Source organism: Peromyscus californicus, unplaced genomic scaffold, assembly GCF_007827085.1.
Source record: "Peromyscus californicus insignis strain IS unplaced genomic scaffold, ASM782708v3 Scaffold_6__1_contigs__length_162567912, whole genome shotgun sequence".
In the NCBI taxonomy this organism is placed as follows: Eukaryota; Metazoa; Chordata; class Mammalia; order Rodentia; family Cricetidae; genus Peromyscus; species Peromyscus californicus.
In genome coordinates, this window is record NW_026294584.1 from 15,697,975 (window position 1) to 15,718,725 (window position 20,751).

Genomic DNA, 20,751 nt, shown 5'->3' on the forward strand with positions numbered 1-20,751 from the left:
CAGGAGACAATGCTTTAATTAGAAGGAAATTTCTACACAGCACTGCACCCCTTCCTCCAGCTCTTTCATTCTTTCTGCCTTCCCTTCTGCATTTTCCCTTGATCCTTGGATGGGGTGATATAGATGTTGGATTAGTTTCCCTCATCTGTGGCAGAGTGTTGGACAACTATGCCCGAGCAACAGTCAAGTCCTCTCAGAAGTTTGATGTCTTATGAGTCTCTGACGTACAACACCCATTGAGAAAAGAAAGTTTCCCTTTTTGACTGAGGCTGACAGCAGCAGCAATCTACAGACATAGTCAGAAGTGTTTAGAAGGCGATTTAACAAGCTGATTCCATCTACTTAACAAGACAGGAGTAGTTGCATCCCCACTGAGACTTGCGACCTCTTCAGCCAGGGACTTTCCACTTGGCTGTCAGTTCCAGATGTGAACCTCCTCCGTGGAGTGGGGTTCCAGATGTGGATCTCCTCTGTGGAGTGGGGTTCCAGATGTGGGTCTCCTCCGTGGAGTGGGGTTCCAGATGTGGATCTCCTCCGTGGAGTGGGGTTCCAGATGTGGATCTCCTCCGTGGAGTGGGGTTCCAGATGTGGGTCTCCTCTGTGGAGTGGGGTTCCAGATGTGGGTCTCCTCCATGGAGTGGGCCTTAAACCAAACAGCAGCTGGTTGTGTCCACAACAGTGTGCCACTGTTGCATCAGCAGGTGTGTTTTCACGGAATGTTGGTGCTGCAGTATTGCAGTATGCATGGCTAGGGAGGACTGTTATTACAGGTCTCCTTTTGCAGCCTGCAGAGCGCCTCTGGCACTACGAAAGCCAGTTGGTAGGGAGAACTTCCAGTGTAGTCTCAGGTTAATTTCTTCATGTCCTATGACCAAAGCATGCAGTATCTTCAACAATATGGACTTGCTGTCTAATTCTAGCACGCAACCAGTAGCAGTGGCAATAGCCTTCATGGTTTGGGGCACTTTGGGAAAACTCCTTGGCCAATAACTCACAGGAAAGTAGCCTACCCTGCCGTTAGATTTTTATTTAGCAGTCTTATGGCTTTGGGGAATGGCTTTTCTTTTCTTTCTCCTCTCTGTCTCTCTGTCTCTCTCTGTCTCTGTCTCTGTCTCTCTCTCTCTCTCTCTCTCTCTCTCTCTCTCTCTCTCTCTCTCTGTGCGTGTGTGTGCGCGTGTGTGTGTCTATGTGTGTGTGTGTGTTTCCTTCATCCTTTACATTCACTCAAAACAGTGTTTTTGATTATTTTAATTCTAATTATATATTACATGCAAATGTTACATCAGCTATAGATGGACAGAAGTGAAAAGAATTGGGGGGTACAGATTCAGATCTCGATTGCTGATAGTTCTGATACAATCCAGGAGTTTCTTTCTTAATGGATTTACTACCTGTTTCTCTCTCCTGCAAACTATTGTCCTGCCTACTACCCAGCCCCATCTACATCAGATCTGAGGAATGAGTCTTCCTAGCTATGAGGGACATACTATAATATTTAATAAATGATATGTGGCCTCCAAATGCATAAAATGTGATGCTGGCAAACAGGGAACTCTGAACAAAAGAAAGTACACCTTCAAATGGAAACTCCTGTCAGGCTGATTAATTGATTAGAATTTAATGACCATAAAGAGGTTGGAAGATTATAGGTCCAGAGTCTAATTACAATTTATCTTGGGTTATCTTTAGCTCCCTAAATAGCCGTTACTTCCCCATCTCTGTGTGGACCTAACATCCTGTGACTAACAGATAAAAACCTTTTGGAAGGTATTAACTTAATAAAGCTGTGTTTTCCACCCACTGAAAGGCCGAGTGACATCATATGGTGTCTGAGCCCCACAGTCACTATTTCTCTGCTTTGCTGTAGCCACCTACTTAATGTTTCCACCAATGTGCTTGGAAAGTGCTTTGATTTTGTATTTTCTTTGTCCTGTTGATATAAACTGCTTCCAGAATGGAACATGGAATTTGACACCACAGCTGTGTCCCCAGGCCATGTTCACTCAGAACGTTCACTCCAGAATAAACCGTCTCTTATCCCCATTGAGGTGAGAGTTGTGTTTTCCCATTGACATTACATTTTGTTGTGGTAACTGTGACCCAAAGTGATTCACAGAAAAAGAGTTTATTTTGGCTTCCCGTTCAGGAGGGTGAGTTCACAATGGTGGGGAGGCCTGACAGTAGGAGGCCAGAGGTCACATCTTCAACCACATGCAGAAAGCAGGGTGCAAGAACTGGAAGTGGTGCGATGCTATGAACCCCCAAAGCCCATCTGCAGTTCTCCAAGGAAGGCTCCTATCCAAAACATTCCCAGACATTACCACAAGTTTAGGATCAGGTGTTGAAATACGTGAGTCTATGGGGAACGTTTCTCATTCAAACTACTACACTGTATAAATTTGAGAGACACCCACATTAAATCCATCACATATGGATTTAAGATTAAGAATATTGCTGAATGTAGTGGTACATGCCTTTATTTCCAGCACTTAGGAGGCAGAGGCAAGTGGATCTCTGAGTTCAAGGCCAGCCTGGTCTACATAGTGAATTCTAGGACAGCCAGAGCTACATAGTGAGACTGTGTCTTGAAAAAACAAAAAAAGAACTAAAGAAAGAAAACCGAATATTGCTGAGCATGGTGGCTCATTACTGTAACCCTCGCATTTGGGGGCTGGGGGTTACTGGAAATGTGAAATCACTTGTGCAAACTAGTAAATTCCAAGTCAGGTGGGTTCACAGACCCTATCTCAAAACACTGTGTGTGTGTGTGTGTGTGTGTGTGTGTGTGTGTGTGTGTGTGTGAGTGATAATTACTCAGATACTTTCTGATGTGTTAGATTTTTTTTTTGAAGGCCTTGTTTTCACTAGGTATCTGTCTTTAGCTAGAAAAAATTTCTTTACCATTTATTTTAGTATAGTCATGAATTCTCTTGGGGCTTTTCATTAAAAATAGTATTTTTGCCTCACTTATTAAATAATATTTTATTGAAGATAGGAAGAATTCTAGGCTGATATTTATTTGATCATTAAATATTTTTTACTTTAAGTGTTTTACATGTAATACTTGTATTCGTGAGCTCATGGGAACCACATTGTGTGCAGTTGGGGGAAAGGCTTTTCTTACCTGTGCCAGCTAGCCTTGTACTCTGTATTTACTTGGTCTCCAAGTCTCTAAGATGCTCAGAGATTAATACTGTGTTACCCATGCAATGAAACCTTCTTATAGAGGATAGACAGGGTCTCTGAAAGCCAACCACTATCTATTCCAAACAAGTATCAGATAACTCAGGAATCGGCATCTAGGGAAATACAGAAGTAAAACATTAGCAAGGTTTGATACAACATGGAAAGATTTCATCACCTGTATCAAATTGTTTAGTCAAAGAGCAATGTGGGTACAGAAGTTTAGACAAAGAGCTACCCCATTAAGCCCTCCATGACCCATAGGTACTCTCCACAATTTTTCTTTCTCATCCTGTGGCACTGCCATGGGCCTCCTGAGCATCTTGAGCAGCTACTCACCCACAAATACTAGGCAGGGCCAGCTCACACTGCTCTGACTTACCCAAGTCACGGAGGAGCAGGATTGTGTTCAGGCCTGCTTCACCTGCTGCTCAAGCTGGTTCCCTGGGTCTGCAGGCTCCAGACTGAAACTGAGGCTGCAGCTGTTGATATTGCCTCTCCCTCCAGCCACCCCTGGTTGTTGTTACAGGTTCAGGATGGGCAAAACGATTTTCACCCCCAGCACACTGTTTACGGGAGAGAACTGTACACAGTTTAATCTGGAGGCATAATTGTCTGCCTCCTGGAACAAGTTTATTCCCCCCCCCCCCAGTTTAGAATTTATTCATCTACAACATGGCACATTTAACGAGGCCGTGAGTGAAATGATGAAATTTATATATACATTATCTCCTAACAGAGAAATGTCCAAGTTTTAATTTTAATAGTAGTTATTTTTCAATATTATTGGGAACTTTAAAATAGTAGTAGATTGATTTGTGGTGGTGATACTTTTTACAAGATAAATTCTGTCTGCATGGCTGTCCATCAGTCATGATCATTTTCTTCCAGTATGAAGGGACTGCTGCTGAGATAAAGAAGGAAGGAGCTGCATGCGGACCATAAAACATTTCCAGAGCTTTCCCTGACAACAAAGTTCACTTTCTTCCAATACAAGCTTAGTCTTTTGCATCTTGTTTTATCATTTATGCTTTCTATGAACTTTTTTCAGATTTTAAAGCCTTCTAGAAGTTTACCAGCATGAATTTAGCTTCTGTCACTTTCCTTAGGAACTCTGGCTGGATACAAATCTCACGACATTTGATTTATAGTAGCCTAGGTCCACGAGGTCCACGAGGTCCACGAGGTATATATGCCCTTTGTCTGCTTTGCCCTCCTTTCATCTCCCCCAGGTTTTGTTGTTTTGTTTTTCAATTTGCATACTTGAGTTGCATGCAGACCCCGGTTGTGTGCCGCCATAAGTCAGATCACCAGAGCCTTCACAGGATCATATAATCTCTATAAGATTGTATAATCAATAAGATCATATTCACCATAGGGCTCAGGAAAGCCACATGAGATCCCTCCTAAATCAACCTTTTAAAACATTAGTTATCAAACACATCTCTGTGTGGCCTGGTGAACTAGTCATTGAAAAATACCTCTCTCACACCCAGTTCCCTCAGTAATGCCTGTCTCTATTATCTTTCAGTTCCTGGTGTTCCTGGGAACTTGAGCCAACACTAACCAAGTGTCCCTAATAGCACATGAGTCAGCCCAACAGGAACTGGTTTTCCTCGACTTGCCTCTGATTGTGCAGCTTTTTTCTCCAAGAGGGATAGTCATATTACTCAGCTTCTCCACAGCCACGGTACTCAGGCTGAACCCACTCCCATGTCCTATAGCCTTGTGAGCCAAACTGTGACAGGCTCTGTCATTACTCATTAAAAAGAATTTCCCAATTCAGGCAGTTCAAGTGCTGAGTAGTACACAGTTATCATAATTCTTCCTACTGGGCCATTATTAAGACTCCTGTCTATATGTTGAGTGATGAGTTTTTCCTTCTCTGTTAAAGGTCAAATCTGAGGGAGGTCTTTTATCATGCTGACCATGTTCTCTTCCTCACTGTCCATTGTTAAGTCATGTTAAATCATGGATTTGTCCCTTCGTCTTTATTAAAGGTCAGACCCAAGGGATGTCCATCATTAATTCCGCTATGTCCTTCCTCAATGTCCATTGTTAAGGCCCTCATCTGCATCTTAGATCATAGGTTTTCCCTTCATTTCTATTAAAGGTCAGACCTGAGAGGTATCTTCTATCACTTCTGCTTTGTTCTTGTTCTCACCGCTGTTGGATTCTTCCCACAAGCTCTAAATTCCCGGACCTCAGGAACGACTTTCTAGTACAGCTCTGACTTATGCTCTCTTCCCTTCCATCTCCTCATCATGACTTACGGCTCTTGGTTGAATCCTGTCATTTCCAGCTGCTTGGTAGGAATGCCATAGGAATTACTCCCCAAATCAGAGGCTAACGTGGAGGGTGATAGCTATGCCCCTTCCCTTTGCAATTCCTCCTTTAAACAAGCGCTGTAGGTTAAGCAGTCGTGTCTGCCCTGTTTGCACATGTTATTACATGTAGCAGTAGACATGCCGAGGTCAGCACAGCTTGCTGACAGTCTTGTGTCGTGGGTGCTACTCTTGGGGGACTGTCATGCAATCTCTAGTCCTTGAACTGTTGTCAGAGTACTCATGCAGTACTCATGCAGTGGATCCCACTCATCAAGGAGACACACCTCTCCTATACCACATAAAAGAAGATGACTAATTTGGATCCCGCCCATCCCTCCACAAGGGTCTTCCATTCTGAGACGGCTCAGCCTTGGCTGCATGTCCTATCACACATCTCAGGGAGCATGCAACAACCACTACAACAAGGATGCACACCATCCCTTATGACATGGAGAAAAGTACCTGTATTGGGGTTGTCCCCATGGACTCTGCCTTCAAACTGACTAGCCACAGAGGCATGTCTCATCACACACTGCAGGAACCGTACAATCACTCTGCCCCAACACCTCTTTGCTTCTGTCTGTTCCTGTTCAGACACCAACTGTGTTCTGTGTTCCTGTTCAGACACCAATTGTGTTCTGTGATCTTTCCTGGGGAGACATGAACAGAACCTATTTACTCAGATAAAGCACTGATGACAAACCAAATAAACAGTTCTACCCAAGCCTAATTTAGTGACTTTATTGGGGTGACTTGCAGAACCACAGATGACTCAAAGAAAGCTACGTTACCAGAAGACACACTCCATCATTAATGAGAACTCACAAAGCTACATCCTTGCAACCTGTATGCACCTCCCTCATAAATTTCAGCTCGTAAGATTTTTTAATTCCTAAGGCATATGAACCTCTTCTCCCTAAGGAGTAAATGTTTCAAATTCAGAGGTGATTGTTACATAACAAAAGTTAACAGAGGCGTTCCCATCCTTGCCTAAGAAGCTCTCAGCAAAGCTAGAGAAAATAGTATGCAGCCCAGAGCCTGAAGTCATAACCACCATGATCTCTTAGCCATCAAGCAAAATCAATGAGATTTAGTTTTGTAGTAATCATGCTTTTTTATTTTTATTTTTATTTATTTATTTTGGTTTTTCGAGACAGGGTTTCTCTGTGTAGCTTTGCGCCTTTCCTGGAACTCGCTTTGGAGACCAGGCTGGCCTCGAACTCACAGCAATCCGAGTGCCTCTGACTCCCAAGTGCTGGGATTAAAGGCGTGCGCCGCCGCCACCTGGCTAATCATGCTTTTTTAAACAGGCAAAATAGAATATGTTTTCATCCAAAGATCTAGAAGAGGTATATTTTGCTTTTATGTGAGTTTTAAATGAAATAAAGTCCCAACCAATTTAATGCTAATTAGGAGAAAATGCATCTGAACAAAATAAAGTCCTACATTAAAATAGGATTTGAGCTCTGTCTGTTTGTGTTGTGGGTTGAAATAAAAGTTACTGAGACAAAAAAAATGTTGCTAAAAATAGTTATAAATTTTTTCTTTAGACTCCAAAATAATTAAAATAATGCTTACTACATTTAGCAAGATAGATGGAATTTCATAAGCTTTTTGGGGGAAAGGCCCATTGACATGTGCTTATAAATCGATGATTTTATTTCTTAACAAAACTTTGAAGCCTCTAAGGGACCTGGCACAGGTGTTTAAAATCCTGGGTCTGTGTGCTGATAAAATTGAAAGGCAGCCCTGCTTTGTGGAACCCGCATCTGAACTCATAAAATTGTGTGGGTAAGTTGTTTAACTTTACTTTGTCCTGCTATATATGACATCATGCTTTATGTTGTGTTACAAAGGTATTGGATATATAGTGTATTGATAATATAGAGTTTAGCTGGGTGGTGGTGGTGGCACTTACCTTTAATCCCAGCACTTAGAGGCAGAGGCAGGTGGATCTCTGTGAGTTTGAGGCCAGCCTGGTCTACAAAGCAAGTTCCAGGACAACCAGGGCTCTACAGAGAAATCCTCTCTGGAAAAAAAGTGTGTGTGTGTGTGTGTGTGTATGTAATATAGAGCTAAAAAGCAAAACAAACAACTTGGTGACAGTTGGACAGTTATTATTTCAAATGTTGGAATCTCAGATTGCTACAGAAGAGATTAAATTGAAGTATAAAATACTTTCTTGTAAGTAGTTACTGTCACGTGATTGGTGAGCAGCAGATGAAACCAAAAGACTGTAGTTTTTTGAGAGGATCTTTAAATAAACTAGTGTTACTTAGTTTCAGTTTGGTTTTCTTTTTTCTCTTTCTTAGGAAAATTTCAGTCTCACAAATATATTAAGTTCTATGTAGAGTTTCATTTGATTTTGCAATTTTGAATGAGGGAGAAAATTCTGTATATACATATATATACACTAAAGGTTATATAAATTAGAGGTAAGAGTTATAAAATTAATATGCCTTATCCTCCTCTGTTGTAGTGTCTACACCAGCTCTGGAAACTACGCACACACACACATATAATGCTTCTTTGCTGCCACATAGTGGCTACTCTAGATATATGTTTAAATAGCTACTTTCAGGTCACTGCAGTGTTAGTAGAAGAAACTTATTAGTTGGAAAGAAATCATTTTGTCTTCCAAATCTATCTACCAATTTAATGTTGTAAATAGCAAACTGACACTATTAGTACTATTCACTACTATATACATATATATATATATATATATACACACACACACACACACACACGCACACACACATGCACATATATATATATGTAAAATTCCAAGTCTTAGATATAGCAGCAGTAAAATTAAAAATTTTGTTGCAATTTTGATACCATACTAAAATAATGAAAAATAGTTTACCAAATGCATATGCTTGGCCTTTTTAATAGAGACTGTATAAATAAATAAATAAATGATTTTTCTAGTGCTTCCAAGGAAGTAACGATTAGTTACATGTTGACATTTGACTGTATCACAGACAGCCCTTGGGGTGTGCATGCTGTGCGGGTCCTGAAGGCCTGGGTTCACAGCTTTACCTCAGTGTCGTTGCTGCATAGAGCTGGTTCTCAGGCTGTGGAGTGTCTCTACAAATCTTTTCAACTGTGTTCCTCCTTTCCCTCCTTTTGAAGTTATCACATTATTAATTTTCTTACATGTCAAATGTCCACCTGTATTCAGCATTTCACTACACCCAGTCCTCACTTGATTTTGAAAATTTTGGAGATTAAAAAATTGAAAATACATCAAGTTTTTCTTCTTTGGTCTCCAGTAAGCTTTTGTATTATACCAGGAGCACATTTTATTTTCTCCATAGCCTTTTGGGTTGGACCCCCCACACACCCCGTTACTTTATCCTATAGTAATCTCCTTTGGTAGAAAAATGAAAAATGGGGCAAGATATTTATAGTTTCAGTTTTAAAATCTTCAGATGCCCATCATTCAACTAGATGATAAATCTTTTTATTTGTTCCAAATTTAATTCTAATGGAGTAGGAACGAGTTCCCATAGTAATTATAAAATTGTCTCTTTGTAGCTTGCCTTGATATACTTTTAAATTCAAATTAACTCCTGTAGTGTGTGGCCACATATGATAACTCTCAATGCCACTTTCCAACTATTTGGTAAATGTTTTTGAAAGACATGAGTTGGAAGTCATTTGTGTAAATGTGTTATGTGTCAAACAACACAGGAGATTCAAATGGCTTATATTTTGTTTTAAGAAGTAACTTTTATCTCTCCCTTGAAATTTAGGATAATGAACAATTCATAAGCTTGATCTGTGATTTATAAATAAGTATTTTCAGATAACTTTGATTATAGTAGCTATGAATTGCAATTCTGATATAACTAATGTTTTTAAAGTCGAATCCTTATTGTTCCCCAAAGCGTTCTGTTCTTTTGTGAATAGTTCCTAATCTAGTTAATAAGGAGAGGGCACTGACCTTTGGAAAGAAATAGACCATTAATCTGGTACCTCCCGCCTTAGAAACTTCAGGAAGAGCCATTAGACATTTTTAAGTTTTAGTTGAGTCTTCCTAACAGCGATTACAAGTATAATTCACTATGACTTTGCCCTCAGAAAAATAATTCGTGTTTTAGCCACAGTGATGGAGGATTACTTTCTCAGCTCTGCCTCTCTTCATTCTTATGACAGTGTTTTGTTTTTGTTTTTTCTCTCTGGTTGGTTGGTTAGAAATACAGTTTTCTTCTGATTGTTGTCAGTGCTCACACTAAAGAATGAGAGAGGCTGGGAGAGAGAATCACTTTATTCTTTAGAAAATAAATATTTCCCCTTTATAAGTGAAGCATCAATCAGTGACTCCGTTAAAAGTTACTCTGACTCTTTGTTCTCATTGAAGCTTGCCATTTTTGAAAAAGAAAGTATCAGATGAAATAACCTACACTGAAGATACTGCTAATTCGCTTGCACTTCTGGGTAAGTCAAGGTTTCTTACACGGGATATACAATGGCAGGACCAACATGGGGAAGGGAGTGTGCCTGCCTTCACTGTTTCCTTAACGCTATCCTCCACACCGGGGCTCGTCCCTTATTTTATACTTGAGAGTTATCACGGTGGTGTACTCAGTGGTGATTCCAGAACTGTTTTCTTCTGAGGCTTTCAAGACTGGATTTACTTCTCTGTACACATTTGATTAGATGTATAATTGAGTTGTGGGTTTGTTAACCTTTTTTTTCGTAGTTCTTTGAGAGGTTCATACAGCATCTTTTGATCACATCCGCCCTCACCCAGCTCTTCCTAGATCATCGAGACCAGTTTGTGCTGCCCAAATCTTCTTGAACGTGTGCTCTTTCACTGGAACATGCATGCTGGGAGAAACCAGTCTCCCCCTCTGCCAACAGCGATCAGTGGCCAAGAGCTCAGAGCTGGGGTGTAATTTTATGCAATCTTCATTTAGTAATCACAAAAATGTTTTCACATTTGAGCTTTTATATTGAGTTACTAAAACTGTTGAGTACTTCCTTGTTCACTGCATGCTCCAAACTTTTAAATAAAATCAAATGTGAAAAATGTTATAAAAGAGTATGTATTTATATCTAGGTTATTTTTTTACTTTTTGGAAATAGGAAAATAATTCCTAAGAAATGAGATCATGTGAAACACTTTCTGAAAATTGGCCCCTGGGGCATGATGATACATTTTCCAAACAAATACTATGTTAAATTTGCAGTTACTAATTTAAGTCTTTTTTTTTTTTTTTTTTTTTGGTTTTTCGAGGCAGGGTTTCTCTGTGTAGCTTTGCGCCTTTCCTGGAACTCGCTTTGGAGACCAGGCTGGCCTCAAACTCACAGAGATTCGCCTGGCTCTGCCTCCCGAGTGCTGGGATTAAAGGCGTGCGCCACCACCGCCTGGCAAGTCTTTATTTGTAAAAGTGAAATAATAGGTAAATGATTGAATAAAACTATTTACCTAAATTATTTTCTCAGTACTATACTTCATACAAAAAGTTTTTAGAGGGTCAACTAAAATGAATAAGAAGCATTTTTGTTTTTAACATTAAATATTACTTATAATTCTTTTATGTTTAAGTTTCATCATCTTCAACTGTAGTTACTCAGAATAAACTTCCTAAACTTCATCTCAAACAGTAGAGGAAAGTATCACAAAGACTAGATTAAACGTGGAGAATTAAAGAAAACCTTACGATCAGGCAGGCTCAGAAGAAGTGGGAGATTTCAATTCTGCCATTAGTAGAAAAGTTAAATAGGAAGCCATCCTAAAAGATGACATGCTAATATTAAAAAATATGAAGGTTTTGTTGGTAATATTATTTTAAATGTCACTGTTGGCCCTACTCTTCTAGAGTGCTGCCTCCTAGAGAATTGGCTGACATTTTTATAATAATACATGACCTATCATTAGATTATTCTTTGCTTAGTGACAGCCTGCCAGTAAAAGTACATTATATTGCCACTACAAACAATATGAGCTCTTAACTTCTTATTAATTCCCTCTGCTGATTGTGTAGTGCAAATACTACTCTGTCCCCTACCTTTTTAAATTGCTGGAAAAATGAAGTAAATAAAAATACCCAATATGAAGTATTGAATAAATATATTCATGACCATTACTAATAACTCCCAGGTTCTACCATGTATTGGTCTGCCGGCAAATTGAGAGCAAAGCTAATATGGAATTTTAAGGAAAGAATACATTATGAAACACAAGCTTCTGAATCTAGTTAGGAAGAATACTAACCTTTATTTTATCAACAGTTACCATCACGTGTAGCACTTAACAGTGTGCTAAACATTATTCTCAATCCTTGTCTTATATGAAATCAATCTTTACAGCATTCTTAAATGTAATAACTGTTATGCCTGGTTTATGGATGAAAAAATCAAATACTAACTAGTTTACACACTTTTAGAATATAGCAGAGCCAGACTTTATTCTTGGTCTGTCTCCAGTATCTATACTATTAGTATCATTCTCTTCTTTCTGGAAAGGACAGGCTGAAATGATTGAGATGGAAAATCGTAAGGATAGATTCAAAGTGTTACATAGACAGGTATGTATGTGTGCATGTATGTTTACTTATACTGTCATGCACTATATCACTTCATTTCACCCAGCAACAGAACATATATAAGATGGTGGTCCTATAAATCTATCATTGGGCCAAAAATTATATCATTTATTGATGTCATAATTTGCCATAGTGCCACTCATTATCCACATTTGTGGTGATGGTGATAGAAGCCCCCCCCCCATTGCCAGTTCTGTGAAAATAGAGCAGTCCAGTGGTATACAGTGCAGAACACTTGATAAGTGACGAGTGACTGTGTCCCTGGATTATGTATTTACTGTATTTTATCATTTAGATAAATGAATGTACTTTATACTTAGTATTTTTGAATTAGCTGTCAAAGAGTATACTGTTTGCCAGCAGCAGCCTCCTACATCTTCCATTCACTATGTACCTCAGTTGCTCTGTTCTCTTGTGCTTAATTTAATATCATATTTGTGTAAGTATACAATGTGTTATTCATATAAAAATAGCACCTAACAAGGAATTTCCCAGAAAAGACTCCCATATGATAGTGATGTATGATGGCTCAAAAGTGTATGTGTTGATCACACATGTAATTATAAGACTCAATATGAATAGCTAATGAGATTTTAAAATAAATGTTGTAATATCAGTATTCTATGCTTACATTTTTAAATAAACTTATAACATGTTATCACAGTACTCTCCTTTATTCTTCTGGCAGGTGAATTAATGAAAATACCAAGTTCTAAGTTAAGGATACAAATTTGTAAGTGTATTATTGACTTCTATCATGCAGAACCACCAAAAAAGCATATTCCAGGTAAAGTTTTCATTTATCTTTCCGTGATAACTTGTGTCTTTGGGAAACAAAAAATTCATCTTCTTGTATTTCACTAAACTTTGAAAACACAGGGCTCATGGATTCAACACAAAAATAATTTTTGTGTAGCTTTGACTTCTTCAGTTATCTTTAAAAATTGTATAAGCTTTTTTTTAGTTTGGGGCTGTACATCAAATTTTTATCTTGATGGTAAATATTTATGGCCCAGTTGATATAGGCATAGCCAATTAAGTTTGTTACTAGTAGTATTTCCTTTTTTTGTTTTTTTTGAGACAGGGTTTCTCTGTGTAGCTTTGGAGCCTATCCTAGAACTCACTCTGTAGCCCAGGCTGGCCTCGAACTCACAGCGATCCACCTACCTACCTCTGCCTCCTGAGTGCTGGGATTAAAGGCGTGCTCCACTACTGCCCAACTCTACTAGTAGTATTTCTTAGTAGTGAAAATAAAATTATTTTAATCATAATATCAATACATCTAAGTAGATGTTGAATTAGTAATACTGATGCCATTCTCTATTATGTTTGGGGAGAATTCTGTATATTATAGCTAGGAAATCTTAAGACATACTGATGAGTAGATTATATCAAGCATTAGCATTGTGAGGCTATAATGTTATTTAAGACATACCTCTTACCTTCATTGATTATATAACTTGCAATCAATATAGTAAGGGAGAGAATAAATAAATGATATTTTGGAGTTACATGTTTTTAAATAGATAAAAATAAGACTATGGTAGTCTAAAAATGTATAACTAAGGAGAACATGACAAGACATCTGAGGTAGTGAAATATATAAGGAGATTATTAAACATACAATGTGAAGTCTCAGGTAGACAGATTGGAGAATTTAGTGAATAGTAGACATTGAATTCTAAAATCTTCAGGGATCAGAAAAACAGGCTTGGAATTCACTGAGTGGAAATGAAAATTGAAACTGTCAGTGATTGAATTAGTCAGGAAATAAATCATGTAAACAGCAAGGGACCAAGAAGAACACTATGAAGAGTGTTTATATTGAGAGTTGGAAAATATGATTGAAAGAATTAAGGGATGTTTAAAAGGGATCCAAAGAATAGAAATGTTCAAAAAGAGGAAGATCTCCATCTGCCATTGCAGATCATCACTGAGATCCCATGAGTGCTCCTGAGACTGCAGGCCACCTCGTTTCTGTTGCACTGTGACCTGACCAGGCAACAGGTGAGAACAGCTGTGGAGAGAACCTGGGACACGAGAAAGCTGAAAAAAGACAAAAGGGAGAACGCCAGAACATCAGAGAGAAGTACACCGACCTCAAGAGAGACTTAAAAACCGACATAAAACTATGTAACCAATGTGGAGAAATGTTGAGCCAGACTCTAGGTTATATTCTGAACAAGAAATTTCCTCTTGGTATAAACCATGAGAAAATTGTATTGTGGAGAAGTAGATATTGCCCTTTCATTTCCAAATGTACCCTCCAATGATCAGCCTGCTCACATACTAGACCAAATGAGTGTCAGGAAAGAAGAGAAACCATATAAATAAATGTAAGGAACACAAAGTTGCTAACATCCCCAGTGTTCTCCAAAACATTAAAGGGCACATAATGATGAGAACCCATATATAGATAAGCAAAGAGGGAAAGCTTATACGACTCTGCCAGCCGTTCAGAGACACATGGTAACACACAGTGTAGAGAAACCGTATAAATGTAAGGTGTGTGGTAAAGCCTTGGACTGTTCCACTTCATTTCTAACACATGAGAGAAATTGCTCTGGGGAGAAAGTCTGTGAGTGTAAGCAATGTGGGGAAGCATGTGATTTATCTTGCTCTATTCAGAGACATGCATGAAATTATGCTGGAGAGAAACATTATGCATGTAAGCAATGTGAGACAATCTTTAGTCGTCCATGTTCCCTTCAAATGTGTGAAAGAACACATTGGAGAGAAACCTTACGTTTGTAAGCATTGTGATAAAACCCATTGTGATTGTCACAATTGGTTTCAAATACATGAAAGAACTCACATTGGAGAAAAAAATGATATATGTAAGCAATGTGGGGAATCCCTGAGTGGTTCAGGTCCCTTTGCATATGTGAAAAGATTCATAGAGGAAAGAATCCTGTCTTATTTAAGCACTGTGGTGAAACCTTCAGCTGCTCTACTTAACTAGTAGAGACATACAGAAATTCAAAAAAGAGAAACTCAGTGTTGTAAGCAATGTGGGAAAGCCTTTGTTCAACCCAGTAACTTTCAAAAGCATAAAAGAACATACGCTGGAAAGGATCTCTGAGCAACAAGTATGGGAAGTGTTCATTATCACATGACTGACTTTCCAGGACCCAGGAGAATGTCAAATGCAGAGAACTTGTATTAATATAAGTTGTGTGGAACAGCTCTAGTTATCTTGATTCAATTCATAGAACATACTATAGTGAGAAACCTTGAATAGAAGAAATATGCAAAGTGTTCATTGGAGCCATGTTTAAGAATGTGTTCCACATCATGTGGATGTGCAAAAATATTTTTAAAAGCTGTCAGTTGTCACAAGTAATGTCAAAGTCCAATGAGAATTTTTAGGAAAGAATAAGCCTATTAATATACCAGGAAGAACTTGAAGCAAATAATTGGTGTGACATCTTCTATAAAAATTCTTATCCTGAAGGAAATATTCAAAAGTGAGAAATAATTTAATTCGTGTTTATCGGGGGAAGAAACCTAAAGACCACCATATGTATATTAATGAATGAAATGTTTAATGAAGAAAGGTGGTCTTGGTATCAGTACTGAAGAAATTTCTGTAATAATGGATGGAAAACCCAAGCTAGTGTCATACCTAGAAAGTTGTGGTTAATGTTGGAGATCTATTGACAATGATGATCTTATAGCAGTCTGAAAGGATGTGAGAGCAGAAGCATCCACTTGAGAATGAAGCAGGGGCAGCTCATAATACAAACTTGTATTTAGAACTGAAATGGTAAAGCAGACAAGAAGATGGGAGCAGCAGCTTAACCGGGAGCAAGATCACTGAATGGTTAGTTGGGTTTTGTTATTAGCTTTAGGATGTGGAAATAAAGCTTGTAGGCAGACTTCCCTAAGTGGCAAGTGGAAAGGCAAAATCCTCAAAGTAAACATGAGAAGTTGTAATTAAGAACACAACCTTAGAACTGATTCAGCAAAATAGAGACATCTCTTAAAGACAAGAAGAAAAGACTGGCAAGACGACTCAGTAGGTAAAGGCATCTGCTGTCAAGGCTGGCAACTTGAGTTCAGTTCCCAGGACCTGCGTAGTGGCAGGGAAGAACTGACTCCTGTAGGTCATCCTCTGACCTCTACACACATGCCATAGCACACATGGATTGTGGCACACATTGCCACAAACATGCACCAAAAGAAATAGAATTAAAATAAAGCAAATGTCTTAAAACTTGATATTTAAAGCCAGATATGGTTTTGAAATGGTAAAATTATAAGCAATTTTTTATTTTCATTTTTTAAATTTTGTATATATGTGTGTGTGTGTGTGTGTGTGTGTGTGTGTGTATGTGCTATATGTGTATGGTATATGCTCATGTATGTGTTTAGGTAGCTGAGGATGTTGAGCGTTCTGGCCTATCACTCCCTAATCCTTTGAGACCTGGTCTCTTACTAAACCTAGAGTTAAGCCGATGGCCAATAAGCCCCAGCAGCCTTACTGACTCTACCTCCAAGCCCTGGAGTCACAAGCAGGTGTGTAGCCATGTCATGCTTTTTTGTATTTGTGTTTGGTTTTGTTGTTAAGATTTGTTTGTTTTTGTTGTTGTTGAGACACAGTGCCACTATTTCCCCCTGACTGGACTGGTACTGTCTGTACAGACCAGACTAGCAGAGAACTCACAGAGATATGCTTGCCTCTGACTCCTGAGTGCTTAAATGAAAGGCATGTGCCACCATGCCCAAGCCATGCCAAGCATTTTACCTTCTTGTTAAAGATTCAAACTCAAGTTCTCATGCTTGTTTGTTTGTTTTGTTTTGTTTTTTGAGACAGGGTTTCTCTGTGTAGTTTTGGTGCCTGTCCTGATCTTGCTCTGTAGCCCAGGTTGGCCTCAAACTCCCAGAGATCTGCCTGGCTCTGACTCACAAGTGCTGGGATTAAAAGTGTGCGCCACCACTGCCCGATGTTCTCATGCTTGTAGAGCAAGTGCTCTTTCTTACCTGGTGAGCGATCTCTCCAGCCCTCTTTGTATTTGTAGTGCCTTTTTAAACTTTCACAGCGAGTATAGAGCATACCCCCAGACAACCCATCTCAGGAACGGACAGGGCCTTATGTATGACCCAGAGACCAAACTCAGAAAGTTAAAACAAACTGACAGACACCTTAGAACTATGTCATAGTTAAAGAGAATCTAGTTGGTTTCAAAAGTCAAGATGTCAGGGAGTTATATGTGAGATCACTGAGAAAAAACAGCTTCACCTTACTGTGGTGGTTATTTAATCCCATGGCTACAAACTGTGAGGCAGGCACCTGTGCAACCAGCAAAAGGGGTAGTGTGCCTCATAAGGCCTACAGCAGGATGGAAGTTTGTAAGTCATGCTGTTCGCTGCCCTAAAATACCCCGAATTCACAATCATTTACTTCTCTCCTCTTCTTTACTGCTGATGTGATGTAATTCTTATCCCTTGAAAGAGTTCAAGCAGTACATTGTCACACAGAGTGAAAATGTAAAGGATTTGTTACCATGTTATTTGACTTTAAAGAAAGTTACTACTTACTGGCTGGTACTTGGTGTTTTGTTGTTGTTGTTGTTGTTTGTTTGTTTATTTTTAGAATTTAAGATGTGTTTCCAAAATCTGTGGGTTTATTTCAAGGCCAAAAGACTATGGAGCCCTCGGGGGAAAAACTGGAGTACTGTAAATTAAATGTTATTGGATATAACCATGCCCATTTTTTTCATCTTAGTTATGGCTTTCTTCAAGGCTATGATATCATGCTATAATATCTTGAGCTAGATAGTTGAGACATAGAACGTAATAATCTGCAAAGATATACTGTCTGACCCTTTGTCGAAAACTTTGCCCATCCCTCTACTGTACAAGTTGTAAATGCCATGTGTTCTTTAAAAAGTTTTTGATCACCAGGAGGTGGTGGCGCACGCCTTTAATCCCAGCACTCGGGAGGCAGAGCCAGGCGGATCTCTGTGAGTTTGAGGCCAGCCTGGTCTACAGAGCGAGATCCAGGAAAGGCACCAAAACTACATGGAGAAACCCTGTCTCGAAAAAAAAAAAAGTTTTTATATTGTTTTTATTCTCAAAAATAGTTTTTATATTGTTTTTGTTCTCAAATGATCCTTATGTGAAATAATTGTCCCTGTTGTGGCTTTAGGCTACCAGCAGGTTAGCTCGTCATACAAGATTAAGATGGCTGAAGTCGGAGGATTGGCCAAAGCAATGGTCCAGTCCGTGCTCCTACTTGAAAACCAGCTTGTTGAGAAACTTTGGGTTCTTAAAGTTCTGCAGCACCTCTCGACTTCTGGTGTGTATAGTAGTACTGCTGAATTTCAACATTTTATTGTTCACTACTTTTCTTTCTCTCTAACAGACTGGTTTGTTAAATTTACTTTTCAGAAGTCAATTGCACTTTAATGGTGAAAGGTCAAGCAGCCAGCAGAATCTGTGCTCGCCTCAATGACCCAGATCCCTCAGGACAGCTTCTGTTTCGCTCATCAGAAATACTTTGGAATTTATTGGAAAGATCTTCAAAAGAGGAAATTATACAACAGCTTAGTAACTTGGAATGCCTGCTGTAAGTGTATGTGGGTAGCTAGGAATGTCATTTGCCTTAAACTGTGGCCAGTGATAGATAACTAACAACTTTGAATCTGTGTTCAATTGAATTTTTGATTCAGCTGATGGCTGGGCTTCATGCCATTAGAAATAAAAGAAGTTACGCTTTTTGTCCTTTTGTGAGTTCTGAGATAGGTCTCATGTAGCCTGGAACTTGCAATGTAGTTGAGTAAGGACAGTCTCTTTCCTCTTCTTCCCCAGTACTGGAATTACCAGAGAAGCCATGCTTGTCTAAGTAGGATGCTCTAAAAGTATCATACTACATAGTTAAATTGTGCCTTTACAGATGGATAAAGTAAAATAAGACTTTTATAACTATTTATTCATTAGATTTCTGATTAGTACTTACTACTTTTCCAGTTCTGTAATTGTCAATAAAATGTAAGTTTTCAAGTTGCTTACTCAATTGTTCAATAAATAATTATTGTCTATTGTGCTATGGTCAGTCTGAGATCATAAAAATGTAACTAAAAGCTTGGTGTGCTAACAACACACTTTAATCCCAGGACTTGGGAGGCAGAGGAACACAGAGCTCTGTGAGTTCAAGAGTGAGCTCCAGGATCAACAGAGCTACATAGTGAGACCCTATTTCAAAAACTAAAATAAAATAGAAGAGTTGAAGAGATGTCTCAGCAGTTAAGTTTTTGCAGAGGATGTGGGTTGATTCCTAGCACCCACATGGCAGCTCCTAACCACTCATAACTCCAGTTCTAGGGGATCCAATGCCCTCTTGTGACCTCCATGGGTACCACACATGCATGTGGGGCATAGACATACCTGAGAGCAAAACACTCATATATATAACAAATCGAAAATAATTTTACTTTTCTATTTATTTGTTTTTACATCCCAACCACTAAAATAAAATTTTAATCAAAAACTAAACAATAACATTTCATGGACCTTCTCTTATATTTACAAAGAAAAACAAGTACATAAGCAATTAAAAGAAGGTATAATAAGTGTAATGACAGAGATTTTTACAAGGTATTGCATCTTTTTTCAAAGTAACATAGATGAACATGTTTTTGCTTTCAAGTGACCCCCAAACCCAACCCTACTGTCTTAGTTAGCTTTCACTGTTAACTTGGCTCAGTCAGTAATTACTGAGAAGGGAGTCCCCATTGAGGGATTGGTCAGGTCAGATTGGCCTGTATGTCTGTGGATGATTGTCTTTACTGTAACTGATCTAAGATGGCCCCGCCCACTGAGGGGAGCACCATTCCTTGAACAGTGGTTCCAGACTATACAAGACAGCTAGTTAAGCATGAGCCTATGAGTGAGCCCAACAGCACTGTTCCTCCATGTTTTCTTTTTTTATCATCAGGTTTCTGCTTGAGTTCTTGCCTTGACTTCCCCTCTGATGAACTGTGACCTGAAGTATAAGCCAAACAGATCATTCCTTCTCTAAGTTGCTTTTGGTTAGTGATTTTTTTGTTTTGTTTTGTTTTTGAGGCAGCATTTCTCTGTGTAGCTTTGGAGCCTTTTCTGGAACTCACTCTGTAGCCCAGGCTGGCCTCGAAATCACTGAGATCCGCCTGCCTCTGCCTCCCGAGTGCTGGGACTGAAGGCGTGCACACTACCATAGCCTGGCTTGGTCAGTGTTTTATCACAACAGAAAAGAAACTGGAACTCCAACTGATGAGAGTGCAACTAAAAAAAAAAAACAAAGGAAAAGCTGATTTCATGAGCCTCTTGATTGAAACTTCAGAAAACGTGGAGGCTTGGCACCTCTCTGTCTGTATCCTGATGGAACAGTGATTCTCAACCTGTGGGTCGCAACCCTAAAACAACCTTTTCACAGGGTTTGCATGTCTGATATTTACATTATGATTCATAACAGTAGCAAAATTACAGTTATTAAGTAGCAGTGAAAATAATGTTATGGTTGGGGGTCACCACCACATGAGGAACTATGTATTAAAGGGCCTCAGCAGTGGGAAGGTTGAGAGCTGCTGCTGTAGAACCACAGGCTGGAGAGAGCAAATGCCTAAATAAAGAAATAAAGGTAGCGTTACCACAAAGAAAACTGCAGATGGGCTCCAAGAGGCACAAACAATGACTCTACT

The 20,751-nt window shown here is 39.1% G+C and overlaps 1 protein-coding gene across 4 annotated transcripts in view; it reads left to right on the forward strand.

The window, feature by feature from the left end:
* Cfap69 (cilia and flagella associated protein 69) overlaps positions 1-20,751 on the forward strand; it is a 67,915-nt gene that overhangs the window by 13,520 nt on the left and 33,644 nt on the right. For all 4 annotated transcript variants that reach the window (XR_008214635.1, XM_052721986.1, XM_052721987.1 and 1 more), the window contains 5 exons: positions 7,192-7,301; positions 9,880-9,956; positions 12,759-12,857; positions 18,222-18,371; positions 18,464-18,641. Coding sequence is in view for 3 of the 4 variants with exons in the window: in XM_052721986.1 (XP_052577946.1) it covers positions 7,192-7,301; positions 9,880-9,956; positions 12,759-12,857; positions 18,222-18,371; positions 18,464-18,641 (614 nt within the window). In the remaining variant the exon portion in view is untranslated. The remainder of the gene's footprint in view (positions 1-7,191; positions 7,302-9,879; positions 9,957-12,758; positions 12,858-18,221; positions 18,372-18,463; positions 18,642-20,751) is intronic.